At 44.2% G+C, this 20,960-nt stretch overlaps 1 protein-coding gene across 1 annotated transcript in view; it reads left to right on the plus strand.

Annotated features, from left to right (window-relative positions):
- Nucleotides 1–20,960, plus strand: part of HUNK (hormonally up-regulated Neu-associated kinase) — a gene marked incomplete at both ends in the record, with an annotated part of 117,139 nt that overhangs the window by 81,790 nt on the left and 14,389 nt on the right. The window contains 4 exons of the mRNA XM_079922921.1: nt 2,971–3,098; nt 11,262–11,397; nt 16,699–16,861; nt 20,762–20,845. Of these exons, the coding sequence (XP_079779047.1) occupies nt 2,971–3,098; nt 11,262–11,397; nt 16,699–16,861; nt 20,762–20,845 (511 nt within the window). The remainder of the gene's footprint in view (nt 1–2,970; nt 3,099–11,261; nt 11,398–16,698; nt 16,862–20,761; nt 20,846–20,960) is intronic.

Consider the following 20,960-nt stretch of genomic DNA (forward strand, 5'->3'; position numbering starts at 1 on the left):
CACAGATATAAGCACAGAGACATCACTGACAAATTAAGTCCACCTCGGCTCCGTTCTCATTGGCCTATGATAATAAAGGTGATATATGTTAGCACACACCTTAATAAAAGTGTGTGTTGGTAAACACAAACGCAAAAGCAGGCACTGCAGTCAAGTGTGTACAGTTGGAGGGTGACTGGGTTACATGGCGGCCGGCCCATGTCCCTGGTTGGGCTTTGTCAACTGTTTTAGTATTGTCACCACAAAAAAAGCAAAAGTAGGACGGCTGAGCCCCTGAAGTTGTGTCCCTGGGCCTCAGTTTGAGAATCACTGTATGGGTTGGGTACCGTAAAACACCTGTGGGAAAAATGATATTGTTTAAGTACCAGGCTGTTCAGCTTTAGGTGTGAGTGTCAGAGCCAGGATTAAGGCACACAGAGGTGAGCGGGGACAGGATTGACTGGTCGTGTCCCACAGCCAACCGGTAGAAGTTGTAGCCTTTGGCCTTCGTATCTGAAGCCCCTCCCCATGCATTGCCCTGAATGGCCCGAGCTGCCTTACGGAGGTTGGAAGCTGTTTGAGGTTCTTCAGGGGTCTCCAGCAACAACCTCGTGGAGTGTCTCATGGGGTTTCCATCCATAAGAGCTGTGTGTCCAAGACCCCTTTGATGCAAAAACGATAAAATTTGGAGGCCCTCTTAGTTCTCCCCTCTCATCAGTCTCCAAGCGTCCTCCAAGCAAGGATGGTTGGCTCTGCCTCAAACAGACCCACAATGCAGCACTGCATCCCAGTTTCTCAGACAGGTTACATCCCCTAACACCCCTTCTCTCTGCCCCCAAACTGGCTCTCCTCCCAGCTTCCTGTCTTCTATCACGCTCACCACCACCATCCGGCTTTCCATGTTTGCATCTTGCATCCCCTTCAGACGTCTCTATTGCTGATTTGCCTTTCTCTTTCCACTGCACGCCATCCCTCCCGTTCAGACTTTAATAACAACATGACACAGTCTCCTGCTCATTCTGAGCCCCCATCCACTTAATGCCAGGTGACTACTCCCCACATTATCTGGCCATAGAAGGTTTATTCACCCAACATCTATGCTTGTCCTGGGAAACGTGTTCCACTGAGCACACACAGGAAAACGCTGCTCTAAACGGCTCTGCATGTGCTTTGTTCATTCTTGTCCCCATTTCTTGGTCTACACAGTGTTTCCTCATATCCAGCCGGCCAAGACAGATAAGCTCACACACATATACTTACCCCTGAGAGGCCTCCCATCTTCACGTACTTATTATAGTCCTCTGTCGCCCTTAATTCCACTCCTCTGGTGTCAAGGGCAGCAGAGTTCAGCATTTTCGTACCCCCTCTGCACTCGCTATTGGAAAGAACTGTGCTTGTTTATTTATTGACTTGCTGGCTGTCAGCCTTCACCCAATTCTAAGTCCAAGATGGCGGCTCCTTGTCTGGCTCCCCACCCGCCCCAGAGCCAGCATCTATTCCACTGCCTGGGGCAGAGAGGCGACCTGCAAGCATCTGTGGAATGAATGTTGACGTATCAGTCTCCCTAACTCGACTGCGAGTTACAGAGCAGGAGCTGGGTCTTGGCATATGCCTGCAATTCGAGAATGATCTCTAGCTGGAGCCTGTGGGCTCTGTACCTGTCCTTCTCCAGAGCGCTGTGATTCAGAGGCGCCTTGGTGGAATCGGGCCCCAAGGGTCTTCATTTCAGTCCGTCTCATTGGATTTGTTTTGACTGGAGATCCTGTTGCCTCTTTTTAAAACATTCCCTTGGGCTCTTTTGAACACTTCAGACCTCTTGGCAGGCAAGGCATTTCATCCCCATCAGGAAATCTCATCAAAATGATATTAGGATTTCACATCAGGAAAATAAAAATCCTCCAAGAGATGTTGCTGCTCTCTAGCTTGGCTTTGGATAGAAGTATAGTTAAGCCCGTTCGGAAGGTATTCTGACCACATCTGAGAAACTGGTCCAGAGCTGGGTGGCCGAATCTCTCAATAAACAATAAGATAGAGAATAAAAGTGGGAAAGAGACTTCCTTTCCCCTCCCCACCCCCAAAGGAATTTCTCCAGGGTCAGGCCAAAACAGAACTCAAGGGAAGAGCAGAACACCAGTGTGGGCTCTGAGACTTCTGTCTCAAAGGGCTGAGTGGTAGCCAGGCACGCCGGCTATGCCGTGACTTGACCTCCTGGGCAGGGTCTTGCTGTGTAGTTTTTGGTCTGGCCTCCTGCAGGATCCACCTTTTAAACTGTACTTGGAAAACCACATCACGGCAGACCTACTTTTATTCGAGGTTCCTATTTATATGAGGTTCCCCAGGTATTTTTCACATCATTTGGTCTGGACTTCCTTCCAGAAGGAAGGGACATAGTTTCCCCTCCTTACTGGGATAGCTCCTGAAGCTCTTTATTTATTAATTTTTAATTTAATTTTATATTGGAGTATGGTTGATTTACAATACTGTGTTAGTTTCAGGTGTACAGCAAAGTGATTCAGTTATACATATATCCATTCTTTTTCTCATCCTTTTCCCATAATAGGTTATTACAGAATATTGAGTAGCGTTCCCTGTGCTATACAGTAGATCCTTGTTGTTTATCAATTTTATATATAGTAGTGTGTATCTGTTAACCCCAAACTCCTAATTTATCCCCCCCTTCCCCTTTTGGTAACCATAAGTTTCTATGTCTGTGAATCTGTTTCTGTTTTGTAAATAAGTTCATTTGTATCATGTTGAAGCTCTTTAACCTCTTCTGATTGCCTGTGCAAATCGTCAGAGTTGTGCTTTCACCCACGCCTTTCACATTTGCTGTTTCAGAGAAGAGCTGAGTGTTCTAGAAAATGACCAGGAAGGAGCACCACGGTGGACATGAAAGTGGCAGGACTGCAGCTTCCCCAAGCCCATGTCCTCTTTGTCCTCCTCTCCCCGGGGTCTTCTTCTGGTCTCATGCTCTGGTGTCTCTCTTTTCAGAGGTGTGAACATGTATGCCATGCTGACCGGGACCCTGCCTTTCACGGTGGAGCCTTTTAGCCTGAGGGCTTTGTACCAGAAGATGGTGGACAAGGAAATGAACCCCCTTCCCACCCAGCTCTCCACAGGTAATGCACCTGCCACTCCGATTCAGGGTCCAGGGCTGCACTCTGACCACTGGAAGCAGTGTTTGTTTTGCAGCACTGGAGTTAGGACGACCCTCTGATTGTACTCGGTCTCTTCCTAGTATTAAAGCTAAGTCGCAAAATATGGTTGGGTTTCCCATCCCTAAGGAGGCACTCTCCTCAATCCTTTCTTTTTCCGTTGTAATTCTGAACCCCTAACTTCCTCCTTCTGCACAAAATACACATATCAAAAGGATCGTATAGTCTCCCTTGGAAAAATACTTTCAGGCTGGCTTGTTTTAAAACTCACCATATTATAATGTTGACTTTGAAAAGAATTGAACATCACGTTTCTGTTGTGTCTTCCTTAGTCAAGTCACTGTAAAGAAATATTAGTTTCATTCAACTTTGGTCTGGGATTTGTTTAGCAATGTGAGTTTTTGAGCCTGTTCAGGAGCTTTTAAATATATATAGGTTTGGTTACTTGATTAAACTGAATCATCAGGTGTGTTTGGAAAGTACACTCAACTTTACCTGGTTCACGTTTCAGTAAACAGTTCGTATTAAGGTTTGGTTTCAGATCCAGCAGATTAGTACAGTTTGTTCTTTGGTTTGTTTCACAATTCACTTCAAGTTCCTGGCCTTGGCTTGGCCTCGACATTCATTTAATTGGCTCCTTAGAATAAACTCAGCTTCACTAAGATCAGGCATGTGGCCAAGAAAGAAAAAAGGAGTAATTATTTAATTTCAATGTATGAAACATGGTTAAAATATAACATTTTTGTTTGACTGCTATCAGGTATTTTTTTCTTGAGTTTATAAAGCATCCATGAGGCTGACCCGGAATTTAATGCTTGCCAAATGGCACCCAAGATGAAATGCATTCCTATAGGTAATTATCTAATTCGGTTCATACTTTCACCTCTGCTGGGGAGGTTCGAATCTCTGGAGGCTGAAAGCAAAGCAGGCATTACGTACTTAGAAAGATGAGTTACACAGTTCTGTCGTTGTAAAAGAAATAGTTCTGTACCAAGAGCCATAATTCCTGGAGTTAGAAAATGTGAAAAATGTTGATTGAATTGTTATCTTTATGTTTTAGAGCTTTCGGAAATGTTGAAAGTGCTGCAATGAAAGCACATTCGTTCATTCCTTCCATATTTCACATTCATTCACTTATTCCATGAATATGTCCTGGGCATCAACTCTGTGCTAGGAATGCTCTAGGCACCAGGAGAATAAAACAGTCTCTACCCTTATAGAGCATACCTATCAGCAGGGGAGGCAAAAAAATAACATATAAACAAACACGTGTGATGTTTAATAGTTTAAGTGCTCTAAAGAAAATAAGATAAACCAGGATAAGGGGATAGAGAATAAAGATAGGTTTTTGTTGTTTTTTAACCAATTACAATTTTTAAACACCTTTTTGTTGTGGTGTAATTGTGGATTCACATGCAGCAGTGAGAAGTCATACAGCGAGATATGTTTACCCTTTACCCAGTTTCCCCCATTGGTAGGATCTTAAGTAACTGTAGTTTAATATCACCACCAGGACCTTGTTAGAATCCACTGAGCTTATTGAGATATGCCTGCACCTGTGTGTGTTGGTGTGTATTTAGTTCTATGCAGTTTCATCACACGTGCAGAGTCATGTGACAGTACACAGTCAAGGTAGGGAACAGTCCCAGGACCAGGATTCCTTGTCCTACCCTTCTTTAGCGACAGCCACCTCCCTGCCTCCTGATTAACCCCTGGCAACCACTAACATGTTCTCCAACTCTATCATGTGTCCTTTCAAAAATGCTGTATATTTATATATATATCACTTTTTGTCACTCAGCATAATTCCTTTGGGACCCGTCCAAGTTGTTGCATGTATCAACCCTTTGTACCTTTTTCTTGCTGAGTAGTAGTCCATGGTATAGATATACCATAGTGTAAATATTCACCCATTGAAGGACAACTGGTTGCTTCCAGTCTCCAGCTACTATGAATAAATATTCTGTCAACATTCATGTACAGGTTTTTGTGTGAACATGTTTTCATTTCTCTGAGATGAATGCCTAGGAGTGAAATCGCTGGGTTGTATAGTAAGCACATGTTTGGTTTGTAAGGAACTGTTAACACTCCTGTTCTGAGTGGCTGTACCACTTGGCATTCTCTCTAGCAATGTGTGAGTGATCCAGTTTCTCTGCATCCTTGCCAGCATCTGATACTCTCACTACTTTTTATTTTAGCCATTCTGATAGGGTCTAATGATACCTCATTGTGGTAACAAAAAAGATTTAATGTTTATAAATAAATTCAGTCTTTCAAGGTAGTCTCTTTAAGAGTTATATTGTCATAAGTACTGCCATCTTTCAGAGTGATTCTGAAGTTCCTCTTATGATTCAGAGCCTGTTTTGTCTTAAGTGGCCCAATACAAAGAACAATAGGAGGTTGTTTGTATCCTCATGCCTGGAAAAGGCAGACAGTGTTCACTTTGAATCCCAGTGAGACCCTAAAGAGCTGGAGCTGCTTCTCACTGTATTAGTCAGGATAGCCCAGGTTATGCTGCAGTAACAAACAGCCCCCAGATCTCAGTGGCATAAGACAGCAAAGATTCTCTTTTTTTTTTTTTTTGGTCACGCCATGTCGCATGCGGGATCTTAGCTCCCCAACCAGGGATTGAACCCGTGCCCCCTGCATTGGAAGCACAGAGTCCTAACCACTGGACCACCAGGGAATTCAACAAAGATTCATTTCTCATTCCTGCTTTATACCTGTGGAGAGTTGGATCAAAGGTCAAAGGGTTCTGCTCATTTTAGTTAGTCAGGGTCCCAGACCAATGGGGCAGCCACCATTTCAAATGTATCTGATGCGTGCAGAGGGAAAGAGAAATCTAGAAGGTCTCTTGTCAGCAGTGAAATCTTCCACCAACATTCCACTCATAACTCCTAACTTTCTAAAACATGTCACATGGCTTCACCCAGCTAAAGGAACTGAGGAAGTGCAAGCCTACCATATATCTGGAAGGCAGAAAGCCAGAAATATCCATTGACCAAACAGCATTATCAGTGTGAGCCACAGGCTATAGGAGGAGGAGTGGGGGCGGGGGGTGGTCAGTGGCCCCTGCCATCATCACTGAGGAGGGTTGGGCAGCAGGGCAAGGAAAGGTAGAGTAAGAGCACGAGGAAATCAGTCTCATTACTTCTGAACCAAACTTGTTTTTACCCCAGTACTATTATCTGGCCTTAGGAGTCTAGGCTCTAAGTGTCTTCTGATTGTGACAATTAAATTTACCCTTAAAGAAGTAAAAGTTGCACCCCTGAAAATGTTAAAAAATAAAAAATCCAAAGGAAATTCCACAGAAGAAAAATTAGAAATGTTCCCAGCAATGTCAGCATCCCTGGAGTTGGTGTCCAAGCTCACGTGGCTCCTGCGCTGGGCAGACAGTTTTGACTTTGGCCTTAAGCTTTGTGTGTGCTTGTTAAAGGTCTTCACATTCCTACAGGATGCTGTGGTCTTGACCGGTCAGACATGAACAAGCATGAAGTGCATTTCTATACCTGATTTTACAACGAAGGAATGTGGACATTGCCCTCCCCCTTTTATTCTTTTGCCATTGGGATATGTGTATATCTACTCAACTTGGGCTTTAACCCTTTGTGCCAGGTACAAAACATAGCGTTGGCACATAGTAGTTGCTCAGGGAATCTAAGTCTCTGGCACTTGTGTTAAAGTGTGTGGTCTGGGAAGGCAGCCCATAGATTCATTTGACTACTCAGATATGGGATCTGGCTCCATGCGGTAGGGCCCAGAGCTGTGCCCCAGCTGCTGAGGAAGCTCAGGTCATCTTGTTTACAGAGGGAATGACTTCAGTTTGGGGGATCAGCCACTGCCCTTCCATCAGCCCCCTGCTTCTCCAACCCTTTGTTCTCTGCACCCCGAGTTTACCACTTCTCCCTTCCACCGTGCCTGGCCCACCTTCATTTGTGATACTGTATGATACTGCCTCGTTTACATCCCAGAATACAAGCTAACAGTAACAGGAGTAGCTGTCATTTACTGAATGGCCATTGGTAAGTGCTTTCCATAGCACCTCCTGTTCTCAAAACAACTCTGTAAGGTAAGTTCTATTATTCCCAACTTATTAAGGAGGAAACTGAGTCTCGGTGAGGTCATATAGCTTCTCTGGTTTTTCATTTGCATCTGCTTGACCCCCAAACCTGAACTTCCCGACTATACTGGGTTGCTTCCCTATCTTTCTTTATGTTATTCAGTATAAGATGCCTCCACTCCCCTCCCCACCCCAGATTTGGTGGTTTTATCTGTTGTCCTCATGTTTTGAGTAATATCAAAATGGAAACATCCGAATTGAGGATATGCCATTTTATTGTGTCTCACTAACACATCTTTATTAATTTGATGATTCTATCATTCATCCTTTTTTTGAGAATATTTATTTGGTTGCGCTGGGTCTCAGTTGCGGCAGGCTGGCTCCTTAGTTGTGGCTCACCAGCTCCTTCGTTGCGGCACGTGGGCTCCTTAGTTGCAGCATGCGGACCCTTAGGTGTGGCATGCATGTGGGATCTAGTTCCCTGACCAGGGATCAAACCCGGGCCCCCTGCATTGGGAGCATGGAGTCTTAACCACTGTGCCACCAGGGAAGTCCCCTGTCATTCATGTTTGTGATGATCTTTCCACGTCTGTTGTATAATAGCACTCTTTTTTTTGGATTAAGTTGGAAAAATTTTTGCCATATTTGAGCTGAAAAAGAGCACAGTGTTATTGCCCTTGTGAGTCTGTTCTGCACGCTTTTGAAGAATTGCCTCTCTTCTCCACCATGTACTTTGAAAGCTTAAGCTGTTGGGATCTTGCCAATTCTGGCTTCTAGACAGTTCCTCTTTCTGCTTGTTGGTGCTTGTACATCACAGAGTTGTGAATGCCCTTCATGGTTTTCACATTTACTTTTTCATCACTACACCTCAATGATGGCACCTAGAATATATTCCAGACACTCAGTTAAGATCTAGAGGGTTTTGCACCATGAAGTCACTGAAGTGATGCTGAAGGTGGGGTGTTAGCATTTGTGAGGGTTGAGCCAAAGCCAGTTAAGATTGCTGAGATGGCAACAGGCACATGAAAAGTTGCTCAACATCGCTCATTTTTAGAGAAATGCAAATCAAAACTACAATGACATATCACCTCACACTGGTCAGAATGGCCACCATCAAAAAACCTACAAATAATTAATGCTGGAGAGGGTGTGGAGAAAAAGGAACCCTCCTACATTGTTGGTGGGAATGTAAATTGGTGCAGCCACTATGGAGAACAGTATGGAGGTTTCTTAAAAAACTAAAATAGAACTACCATATGACCCAGCAATCCCACTCCTGGGCATATATCTGGAGAAAACTCTACTTGGAAAAGATATGTGCACCCCAATGTTTACAGCAGCACTATTTACAATAGCCAAGACATGGAAGCACCCTAAATGTCCAGCAACAGATGAACGGATAAAGAAGATGTAGTATATATGTACAATGGAATATTACTCAGCCATAAAAAAGAGAATGAAATAATGCCATTTGCAGCAATTTGGATGGAGCTAGAGATTGTCATAAGTGAAGTTAGTCAGACAGAGAAAAACAAATATAGGATATCACTTACATATGGAATCTAAAAAAAATGATTTAAATGAACTTATTTGCAAAAAAGAAATAGACTCACAGGCAGAGGAAACAAACTTATGGTTACCAAAGGGGAAGGGCAGTGGTGGGGGGAGATAAATTTGGAATTTGGGATTAACAGTTACATAGTACTATATATAAAATAGATAAACAACAAGGCCCTACTGTATAGCACAGGGAATTATATTCAGTACCTTGTATATAACCTATAACAAAAAAGAGTCTGAAAAAGAATACATATATTTTTATATATGTGTGTGTGTGTGTGTATATATATATATATATATATGTACACACACACACACACACACACACACACACACATACATATATATGAAAAAAAAGATTTCTGAGAAGCCTCAACTGTCCAATAATTGTTGTTGCTGCTTACTCCTGGGAGGTGATGAGGAAGGAGCTTCAGGTGTGGGAGACCCCAGCTGTCGTCCCATGGGCGGCACTGGAGCAAAATGTTTGACGGCTTCGTCTGTCTCCTGCGGCTATTTCCCTAGGCACAGGGTCAGGAGCTCACACAAGCCAGTCCAGACTTTGGAAAAGCTGAAGCTCATGGAGGTAACAGGTTTTGCACTGGAGGAGTGCGTACCTTCTGTGACATGGAGCACAGACAGGGAGTGCGCCCCGTGTGGGCCATCCCTACGCTTGAGCCCGAGTGGAGACCCCAAGCGCTAGCTTAGAAGACGGGCTGGGACTCATGGCTGTGCCCCCCATGGCTTTCCAGGACAGTGGAGAGTATTTTAATCCCTTTTGCTCTTGAGTCATAGGGATATTCAAGACCCTAACACAAACTTCAAAGAGCTGTAAGCATGTTTTCTAAGTCCTTTTTGGATAGTAAGGCAATATTTGTGATGTCCACAGAAAGAAAATTCACCAGTAGAGATCTGAACTAAAATTACTTGTGCTCATCAGCAATTTGTGAAGGCGCAGAGCGCTTGTTCTGAAAATAGAACAAAAACACACATCCAGTCTGTTCTTAGCTCTGTTCTTAGCTTAGTTAATCATACTCTGAGAAAGCCTGGGTTGCTGTTCAGGTCCTTTGAGGGTAAGCAACAGAGATGTCTGTAAAAGAAACATCATTTACTGAAGAGCCTCCCCGTTTCAACTCATTTAGCTCACATCTTTTTTTCTTTGACCAATAGATGCCCCGATAAAGCAAATAGAAATGACCTTACAATATAGGGGAGGTGAGAGAAGGGAGATAGAGGTTCCAACAAGAGGAACCCCTCTTTTGAAGCCCCACTTGCTTTTCAGAGCATTGAAGAACATTTTAGAAAAGTTTTATTTGGAGACCCAGCTATAAAACTTAGAATAGTTAATGTGCCTCATTGACTGTTCTCGCATCTACGCATGTATTTTTACCCACAACGTTCTCAAAGGGAAATGACCTTCTGGTGACCTCATCAACTGTGTGGGAACCCACCTGGAGAGGTTACCTGGGGTCCTGAACTAGCAAAGGCTATTTCTTTGGGGTTGATTCTGGCATCAGAGTTAGCTCCTCTTTTGATGGCTTCATTTTTACCCCGCAAAAGATGGTTGACAGTAACACCCATCATTCTGTAAAGGACAGTTTTTGAAATGACAGCTAAAGCCTGTGAGAAAGTGAGAATTTTTATGACTTATCACCGAAAACTTAGATTATCTTAGAAAACTGAAAAATAGCTTTGGAGAGAAGACAGAAAAGTTTGGTGACCAAGCAAATTAACATTATTTTCCGGAATCTATTACTTGGTATATTGGAAATTGGATATCATGTACAAAGCTACGTAAAAGAGTATTTTTTTTCTCTTGCAAGGATAATATCACAATGCTTCATACAATGAGTATAAATAAGAAAATATCCTGGTCCCAAAGCTCAAGCAAGACAGACCATCTTCATTTTGAAGGAATCCCTGGCATTCCTTGTCCATAGGAAGACCTGCATATTCTGCTGAACAATTTTGGAGCCTGTGACCTTCATGTGCATTATAAACGTATTTTCCCATGTTGTGTACTTGTCTCCACTGTTATAATCTTAAAGGATGCATGTATGGCACAGGGAACTATACTCAGTATTTTGTAATAACCTATAAAGAGAAAAGAATTTGTATATATATAATATATAAATATATAATTATATTATATATATAATAATATATATATATTCCTCAAAACCTACCTTGAGATCAAGCATTGTCTTTTTACTTTCTTTCCTCCCTCTTTGGCTCACCTTTAGCAGTGGGCCAGAGAAAAAAACCACAGCGGTGGACCATAAGACCACAGGTGGTTTGGGGAAGTACAGGATGTGGGGAGACCCGTACTGGTTCGTGCTCTACCGTGTTCCAGGTGCACCTCTTGGACAGATATCTTAAACTCTTGGCTTATGACTCCCAGAGATCCAGAAAATAGATCAGCAGTGGCTCGGGAGGTGTGGTGGGTCCCCTGCCCTGGGTCTTCCTTCAGCCTGTAACACGTGCGTGTTCTCTGCTGAATGTCTTTGCAGGAGCCGTGAACTTCCTGCGTTCTCTCCTGGAACCAGATCCTGTGAAGAGGCCCAATATCCAGCAGGCACTGGCGAATCGCTGGCTTAATGAGAATTACATGGGCAAAGCGCCATGCAACGTCACCTATCCCAACAGGTAATCAAGTGCACACAGAGGGACTCCTCCTCGGGCAAGATGGGGCCTGTCTTACGAGCCCCTGAATAGTTCTGGACAGGAAGCTTCACGTGATTCAAGCAAAGGCCACGTCTTCTCTTGGCCGCCCTTCCCCACTGCACACACAAGAGGAAGTGAAGGCGGGGCCGGCCCGTGTGGCTGTGCAGAGTGCGCCCTGCAGGGGGCGCCCGGCGGAGGGCGTGCGGGCTCTGAAATCAGGCCGCACTCCCCTTATCAAACCTGCTCCCGAGGGCGTGCGTTTTTCCAGAGCAGCACCTCTTTCTAATTCACACCAAGGGACCGTGTAGACTAGCTATGACCTGAGTGAGTGTGTGTGTGTCTGTGTGTGTCTGTTTGAGTGTGTGTGTGTGTGTGTGTGTGTGTGTGTGTGTGTGTTCCACTCAAGAGCTCTCCTGTCGGCATCGGGCGGAATCCAGTGGAATCGCCTCTCTCCCTTTTCAAACCATCCCCCGGGCTCCTCTTCTGCCACTTCTTTGCTCCGATGTTTGTTTCAGCCCTAAGTCCCCTGCCCTGAAATGTTGGGGGCAGAAAGAAAAGTCAAGAGCTGGAGTCCTTTGCTTCGGGCCGTGTCTCCCTGTGCCATTTCTGTGAGGAGGAATCTTTAGGGAAGCTTACAGGCAGGAGTCCACAGGAGTCCTCAGGTATCACTGAGGGACACCTCATGATGGCCCACGTGTCCCCATGCGCGGGTGTCGAGTACAGATCTGAAAGCAGGTACAGGAAAACATTTCCTTGTACTTTTCCCTACTCATCTGACATATTGTTAACTAGCCCGAGTGGAGGAATGAGGACCCTCCCCTTGGTGACTTTAGAGCCAACGTGAGGACCTATGGGTCCAATACCCCCCAGGACTGGGACCTACCTTGAGTCCCTTCTTTCTTCAGACCTGGAGTGGCCTGCACATTCTAGATCTGAAGCTCAGATGAAGACAAGAGAACCACTGATGAAGTGGGACAGGTAGAGCACTGACAGGGCAGGGAAGAGGTGTCTTCTGTGATCATATCTTCAAAATGCCCAGGAAGGTCTGGAAACATCCACCAAGACTTATGAAAGTTGCAGCACTGACTTCTCCAAGTGAGATGGGCAGGCAGAGCTCCGTCTTGGGGAGGAAGTTCTAGAAGAACTTCAGGGGGTGTGGGTGGACGGTGCTGGACCCGCCTCCTGGCTACTGGGCCACATTTGCACTCACCATGGCCGTAGATAGCTGTCATCTACAATTCTAGCATTTGACTTGTGGGAGGTAATGTAAACAAAGTCTAGGTTACTTAGGTTACCAAGGGAACCTGGAAATAGACTGCTGGTTTCCAGTGCTGGCTCGGTTTGAGCTAGTACCTGAAATAGACACCGGGAATATTAGCCCAGCGTGAGACGGAAAGCAAAGCCGAGGCGCCATGCCCCGTCACCAGGGCTCATGCTGCCTGGGACGCCCAGGTGTGCTCTCTGTAAAGGAGGAGGCGCCGGTGGCAGCCAAATGGGTCATTAGCCTAATGTAATCACGGTCTAAATGAGCAGAATCAATCCACTCGATGCAGCAGCTGTTAAAGGAAGTGAAGCCGCTGTTAAAAATACAGTCCCCCCCCCTCCTTGTTGACCACATCTTCATTCACAAAGATTCAGGCCCAGGCATCTCATTTTGTAGCTTATAAACAGGCTTTTGTAGATTAAAACTTCAATTCTAGTAACCTATACTGGCTTTGCCAGATGGGTCATTTCTGCATTTGGACTTGGTCAAAAGCAATACAGGCTGCACGTGATCTAGTTGGGTAGATTGTAAAATTGGTTAAGAGCTTGTATATTAAGGAAAACAGCAGCTGAATATCTTCTGTTTAGGTAAGGTTCGTTACGCATTTTATACTAGAGGCAAATCGATGTCCAGTTTTTAAGTAATGAAACCAGAAATCGCAACTATTGGAAAAGACACGAGTTATTTACAGTCTTTATTGTGAAAAATATATAATGCAAAAAAAAATGTGCTTCTGATGATTAGTTTTCTGGTTTTACCAGCACACAGATAAAGGGAATAAGAATATGTGACCAGGGAAAGGAATATTTTCTTTATAAAGTCTATCTTATAGTTTCCCAACATTCATAGCCCCAGATTTAATTATTTTAGACGTTGTCAATGTTTTACTTCTGGGAAAGAGAGAAAACAAAGGTCCTGTGTTTTATATCACTCTTCTTTAAAGCCTTCTGTTAATTTGTTTGGGCCTCCAAGTTGATATCCCCATGAGGCAAGAGGAAAATGTCTTTAAATGTAAACTCTTTATAATAAATGTTCATGCCAGTTAGTCACAGATGTTTGCTGTGTGCCAGGCTCCCCCCCCCGTTCTGGGAGCAGACATTTTTTTTTAGAGCCGACCCTGGATACCTCCTTCCTGTCCTGCCTGGGCCTGGACACTCTCCCACACTCCAGTTAGCTCTGGAGATGAGTGGGAGGGAAAGCAGGTCATTGGTTCACAGGACGGAATTAGACCAAAGTGGAATAAAATTGGAGTTAATACAAATTTACTCAAAATTATACCTAGTGTTCTGGAACATGTTTTACCATTGTCTATATCATCAAAACTTGGAGAGATACGTTTGTTCTCTACATCTGTGTCTCAATTTCTGCCCTGCAAACCAGTTCATCTGTACCATTTTTCTAGGTTACACATATATGCGTTAATATACGGTATTTGTTTCTCTCTTTCTGAGTTACTTCACTCTGTATGACAGTCTCTAGATTCAGCCACATCTCTACAAATGACCCAATTTCATTTCCTTTTATGGCTGAGTAATATTCCATTGTATATATGTGCCACATCTTCTTCATCCACCAATGGGGGAAAGCGGTGGGGGGGGAGGGGTTGGTGGTGGGATGAACTGGGAGATTGGGATTGACATATATACACTAATATGTATAAAATGGATAACTAATAAGAACCTGCTGTATAAAAAATAAATAAAATTTAAAAAAGAAACTTGGAGCGATAACACAGGTTCAACAACTGATACAAGAGAGCACTAAATATATGCATTGCTTATTGAAAATGTTTAAAATATTACTCTCAGTCAAGAGCCAGTCCACAGTCTATGCTGGGCAGAGTTCACCTGATTTGGAAGACACGGGTACAAACGGCAGAGACGGGGTGTCTCCCCCTCCTCATTTTCTTCCTCTCTCCTCCACCCCCAGCCCCACCCTGGTGGCATCCCACACCCAGAGCACCCTCCCTTCCAGGGCCTGCTCCTGGTAGGGGGTGGGGCCATCCGTGTGTAGCTGTGGGTGATTGGCCAGGGGTGGGGGGGGAGGGTCACAAAACTCATGATCTGATTGGCTGGAAGGTGAGGCCATGAGGCTGTGGTCTGCTTGGCCAATGTCAGTGATCTCATTGGCCAGGAGTGAGGTCAAGCAGCAGTGGTGTCATTGACCTAGGGCAGGGCTGCTGGCACGCGGTTGTTACCAGATAGTTTCAAACAGTTGTGCTTTCTGTGTTAAGTGCTTGTGTCAATCTTCACGTAATTGTATCCTTTTTAAACAAACGTTTTTATTTTTAACCATTAATCATACCAACCATACTCCAACCTGCTTTCTAGAATTTGTGATTTTGTAGCCAACAGGAGTGAGGAAAGCAGATTTTGTGGTTTCTTGGACACCTTTTCTTTGGACGGCACTTAGCCAAATAGAGGGAGAGCTGACCTAGGTTACAATGGTCAAGAGACCTAGGTCTGCCCTTGCTGCCCCTACTAACTTGCCAGGTTTCCTCTTCTGCACCATTATGGGGTTATACTGGCAAGTCGGTTTCCTCTTCTGCACCATTATGGGGTTATACTGTGTGGTTTTTCCTACTGTTATGGTTCTGAGGTTCCACCAGAAATGTCTTCAGACTCTTTGGCGGTGGTTACAGAGCTCTCTAGCCAGATGTGCTCGCCTTCTGCTCACAGAGTATTGTATTTGCATCTCTCTTAAGGACTGTAGCACGTTCTCTCTGATGACACACCTCCACTACCAACACACATACTCTGTATGCCCCTCAGCCTGTTTTTGTGTTCTCCATAGCTGCCACTTCTTGCCTATGTGTCCCTGGGCAAGTTACTTCCCTGTTGTGGCCCTCAGTTTCTCCATCTGTAAAATGGGGATAATAATGGTACCTACTCAGAAGACTGTCATGAAGAATAAATGAATTTATTTTCTCTCTTCCCCACTGGAATGTAAACTCCCTGAGGCAGGGACTTGTTGAATAAACGAATGAATGAATGAGTGGTTAAATGAATGCCTGGCGTTCATTTCTTTGGCATTTTATCCCAAGGAGTTTATCTTCATAATACTCCTGTGTAGAAGCTTTAACCTGTCCTCTGAGAGCACTTTACTTTACAGCTGAGCCCCAAATCCCCTATTTGTGAACTGTGAACTCACATTGTTCCTTCAAACACGCTCTGGGCTGTCTCCTGAACACCCTCCTTTCCCAACTCAGCTTCCACCCAACCTAAGTGTGGGCCCCACCCCATCTCCAATAAATACATTTTAAGGAAAACATGTCAAATTGTAAAGAAATTTGGGACAACTGGGGAAATTTGAATATATTCTAGATATCAGAGAATATTAAGAGATTACTAACAGTTTGTTGGGTTGTTGATGGTATTGTGGTTCTACGGAGATGTCCTTGGTTTTTAAAGATGCATGTCGAGGTGTTTAGGAAAGAAGATGTCATGATGTTTGTGATTTAAAATACTTTAGGAAAGAAAGGAAGGGAGGGAGAGATGGAGGAAGGAAGGAAGAAAGAAAGCCAAAGTGTTAACAACTGGTTCAACCAGGAACTGGGTACACACATAAGCTATTAGACTATTCCCTTTACTTTTCTGAATATGTAACTTTTCATAATAAAAAGTCAAGTGAGGGCTTCCCTGGTGGCGCAGTGGTTGAGAGTCCGCCTGCCGATGCAGGGGACACGGGTTCGTGCCCCAGTCCGGGAAGGTCCCACATGCCGCGGAGCGGCTGGGCCCGTGAGCCATGGCCGCTGAGCCTGCGCGTCTGGAGCCTGTGCTCCGCAACGGGAGAGGCCACAACAGTGAGAGGCCCGTGTACCGCAAAAAAAAAAAAAGTCAAGTGAATGAATGAGTGAATGAATGGACTGATTGTTCATGAGGGGGCGTGTGTGTGTGTTGTGCGGGGGGGGGGGGGGTGCGATTTCTGTGCTGTCATGTTTGTGAGCATCGCTAAGGAGGCCCTGGAGCCTCTCAGCGACAGTGGAGAGGTGACTGGTTCTCTGTCCCTCCACCCCGCAGGATTTCCCTGGAAGACCTGAGCCCGAGTGTGGTGCTGCACATGACGGAGAAGCTGGGCTACAAGAACAGCGACGTGATCAACACCGTGCTCTCCAACCGCGCCTGCCACATCCTTGCCATCTACTTCCTCTTAAACAAGAAGCTCGAGCGCTATTTGTCAGGGGTGAGTGGAGCCCCGCCGTGGTTTTCTCTGCTCTCTGTGGAAAAACGAGCTCTGACACTTGGAAGTGTTTCCCAGTTACTGACACTTGATCTGAGCTGTTAATTGAAACTAATGTGAGGCTGAGTTTCCTGAAGGTGGGATACAATAGTAGCAAAACCTGCTTCTCAGGGAGCGCTTTTTATCTGAGGTGTTTTAAAAATATTCTCCCACAGAGTTAAGCTCTGGGCAGACTCGTGAGAGATTCAAGCCTCTGTTCCTTTCAGCTTCTTGTTGCCTTTTTGGCTCTGTTTCTCTTTTCTCCTTGGGGTCCCCACTTAGATGCACTGGGGCTTGTGTAATCATAAAAGTTGGGGAGCAGAGCCCCTCAAGCATTCGCCTCTAAAGCATGGTAGACGAGAAAGCCACTATTTACATTTACTTCTCTAGAAAACAAAAGTGAAACCTTGGCCCCTTCACTCAGTCTGGGCATCAGATAGTCCAGGTGTCGCGTGTGTTGAAGATGAAGGAGGTAGAGCTGGGAGCCTGTTTTGGACCATGGTACCCTCATGCTTTGGTCACCTTCATCCTTCCGCCTCATGAAGTTCATACATGCCTGGATGAGGGAATTTACATGCTTCAGTATGTAGTTTTGACTAAATCAACTCTTTGCAAATGGACAATGGTTCAAAAAGAATTCTGCGAAGAAAACTGGATCCCAGGCAGTATGGATTCTGCATATCGCTTCTGTTTCTCCTACTCAGAACGGTGAGGACTGACCAGATCTAACAGGAAGTCAGCCAGAGAAACCTGGAATTGTCAGGAAGCCCATCTGAAATTTGATTTCATACCCATTCCTGAAGGATGACCTTCACCTTGCCTGTATGGCGCCTTGAGATCAGGTTGTATGGGGTCATCACTGTTAGGAAGACGTTTAGAATCCAGAGCGTAAAGAGGAACTTCTAGAGTTTTCCGTACTATTTAAAGTCATGTGATAGCCCGATATCACACAACATTCCACTAAACAATAGGCTTACAAACCTTTTATGAGGTTTTTACATTAAAGCTAAAGGTGAAAATTCACCAATAGTTGGGGAAATGCTGTTCTCCCTGATGAGGGAGAAAATGACCAAAATCATGCCCAGAAGACAGCATGATCAGAATGTGTCTCTCATTAGCAAATGGATTGGGGAGACATCTAGAAAACATTGCCGAATAGATGAAGAAGCTTGACGGGAGAGTTGTTAAACAACGGAACAAAAGTACAGATGTTTCGAAGCGGATTCAGCTTAGGGTATTTCCTAGATTTGGCTTCAACAGGAAATGATCCACAGAACACCTTTTTTTTTGGTGAGCCACCAAAGGAATAATGTACATGAGAAGAAACATTATAGTAAAAGGCATTTAAAAATAAGAGCAATGTTTTATGGGGGAAAAAAACGTGCTCCAGAAGCAGTGATGGGACAAAACTTCGGAAGGGAACAGATATGCAGCTGGATTTCAGAGCCCGTGTCATGGTCACGGGAAAGCTACTGCAGGAGAGAAGTGGAGTTCAGAAAGACTGGACCTTTGATACATAGTATGTTATTTACATCATTTTATTATGTGATAGGAGGGATTAAGAAATTCTCTCACACCAGAGGACAGAGGTCCTCTGTTCACCTATGATGATGAGCTTAAAAGACATGTTAGACTTGAAGCCATTTCTCTTTTATAAGAAGACCATATGTCCTATATTTCTTTCTTATCTTATCCTTTTAAATTCCTATTTTATTGTCTATTTTATAATGTACACGATATGTTAGTACAGTACATGCTTATAATTTATAAATAAATGTGCACATATTGTAGATGCCTGCTAACAACTTTTTTCACTCATATGGGCTCAAGGTCACACCATTTAGGAACCACCATGCTAGGGACAAGTAGTTCCCAAGTCAAAGGAACAGAGGAGGGTCACACGCTGATTTTCTTTTTGAAATGATGAATGTTGTTCAAAAATTCGTTTTAAAAAATGTTTCCATGAAACTGACTCTAAAGTTTATGATTTCACATATTTAAAGGATGACATTGCTACTTTCCTGAGTGAGCTAGCAGATTCAAACATTCTTCTTTTGGAAGAACCAGTTTTCTGGATACTGATCAATAAGATAGAGGGGCTTTTGTTTTTAAAATAGTTCCTTTCCTTATTTAAATTATATTTTTTATTTTTGTCTGTGTTGGGTCTTCGTTGCTACGCACGGGCTTTCTCTAGTTCCAGTGAGCGGGGGCTACTCTTCGTTGCGGTGTGAGGGCTTCTCTTATCGCGGAACACCGGCTCTAGGCATGCGGGCTTCAGAATTTGTGGCACGCAGGCTCAGTAGTTGTGGCTCACGGGCTCTAGAGCGCAGGCTCAGTCGTTGTGGTGCACGGGCTTAGTTGCTCCGCGGCACGTGGGATCTTCCCAGACCAGGGCTCAAACCCGCGTCCCCTGCATTGGCAGGCGGATTCCTAACCACTGCACCACCAGGGAAACCCTAGTTTCTTTCTTATGTCTACCTCCACATCTACAGATGCAAACTTTGGTTACTCACACTCTTAATCACACGGCTCATTCCAAGTAAGAGACATTTGTGTGAAGCTCTTAGGGTATGTCTTGCCTTCTCTGGCTGTCTTGCCATCTGCTGTGTTTGCCCAGCATCAGGGTTACAAATGGTGCAGTGTTGCAAAGCTCTGTGGTTTTGTTTCCTGAGAAGTTCCTGGAAACTCAACTAACTTAGTTCTAACTAGAGAAGGTTCTTTCTTATTTTATTGTCTGTTTCACACTTAAACCTTAAATCATAGGACATAGCTGGTGTGAGAACCACTGTCTAGGTGGGTGGCTGCTCTTAAGAATGAATTAGTCCCCACAGATAGCCATAGCTGGTCCACTCAGTAATTTCCACACAAGGCTAATTTAATTGCACCTGTGCACTGTGCCAGTTATGAATATCATTAACCAATTACTAACAACCGTGTATAATTTTGAAAGCAAAACTAGTGAACTAAAAAGTAAAATATTGTATTGGGCGATTGGGATTGACATGTATACACTGATGTGTACAAAATGGATGACTAATAACCTGCAAAAAAAAAAAAAAGTAAAATATTGTAACTTAATTATTTGCCATTTCTCCCCTTATCCCTTGATTCTTGTTTCCTCTTTCTAAAACCTAGAAGCGTGGATTTTAATTTGGAGAGCCTGTAAAGGCATTTTGTGAATCTTCGTTGGCTGAAAAATTAATCAGTCATTTAATTTCACCTGTCGCCAGAGAGGATTGCACCTAAACGGTGCCCCTAGATCATCTTAGGTGTGGTTCTCTGTCTTCTTCCTTAAGCTATATTATGAATTGCTGTGACATTTATCGGGGCGGGGGGCAGGAACTAGGGCTTTTTTTTTTAAATTGAAGTATAGTTGATTTACAGTGTTGTGTTAGTTTCAGGTATACAGCAAAGTGATTCAGTTGTACATACATATATATATATATATATATATATGTATATATTCTTTTTCAGATTATTTTCCATTATAGGTTATTACAAGATATTAAATCTAGCTCCCTGTGCTGCACAGTAGGTCCTTGTTATTTATCCATTTTTCATGTCTTAGAGTGGCCTTCAAGCACCGATGAAAGGACTGAGGCCCGGCAAGGAGCAGTGATGTGCCCAGGGTCACCTGGCCCTTTCCTGGCAGAGCCAGGAACAGAAGTAGGTCACCTGATGCTGGGTGCCGAGCTCTCCCCACACTTCGTCCTTGGATGAGGCTTTGCACTGCAATTAAGTGCCTTGCCAACCCCTTTCTGCCTTTTCTCAGCCAAGCGCTGGTTTAAAAATTAATGAATGCTTAATGGACATTTCTATTTCCTGTGAGTTAAGCCAGGCTTTTTTTCTCTTCTCCTCTGGTAGAAATCCGACATCCAGGACAGCGTCTGTTACAAGACCCAGCTCTACCAGATAGAAAAGTGCAGGCCCACCAAGGAGCCCTATGAGGTGAGTGGCCCCCAGAGCAAACCCCAGGATCTCTTAGGAAGAGTGGATTTCCATTCTGGGGGGAAGCGGGGAAAGGAAACCCATGATTGTAGACACAGAAGTAGCCAAAGACAAA

Source organism: Stenella coeruleoalba (genome assembly GCF_951394435.1).
Source record: "Stenella coeruleoalba genome assembly, chromosome: 5".
NCBI classification, from domain to species: Eukaryota; Metazoa; Chordata; class Mammalia; order Artiodactyla; family Delphinidae; genus Stenella; species Stenella coeruleoalba.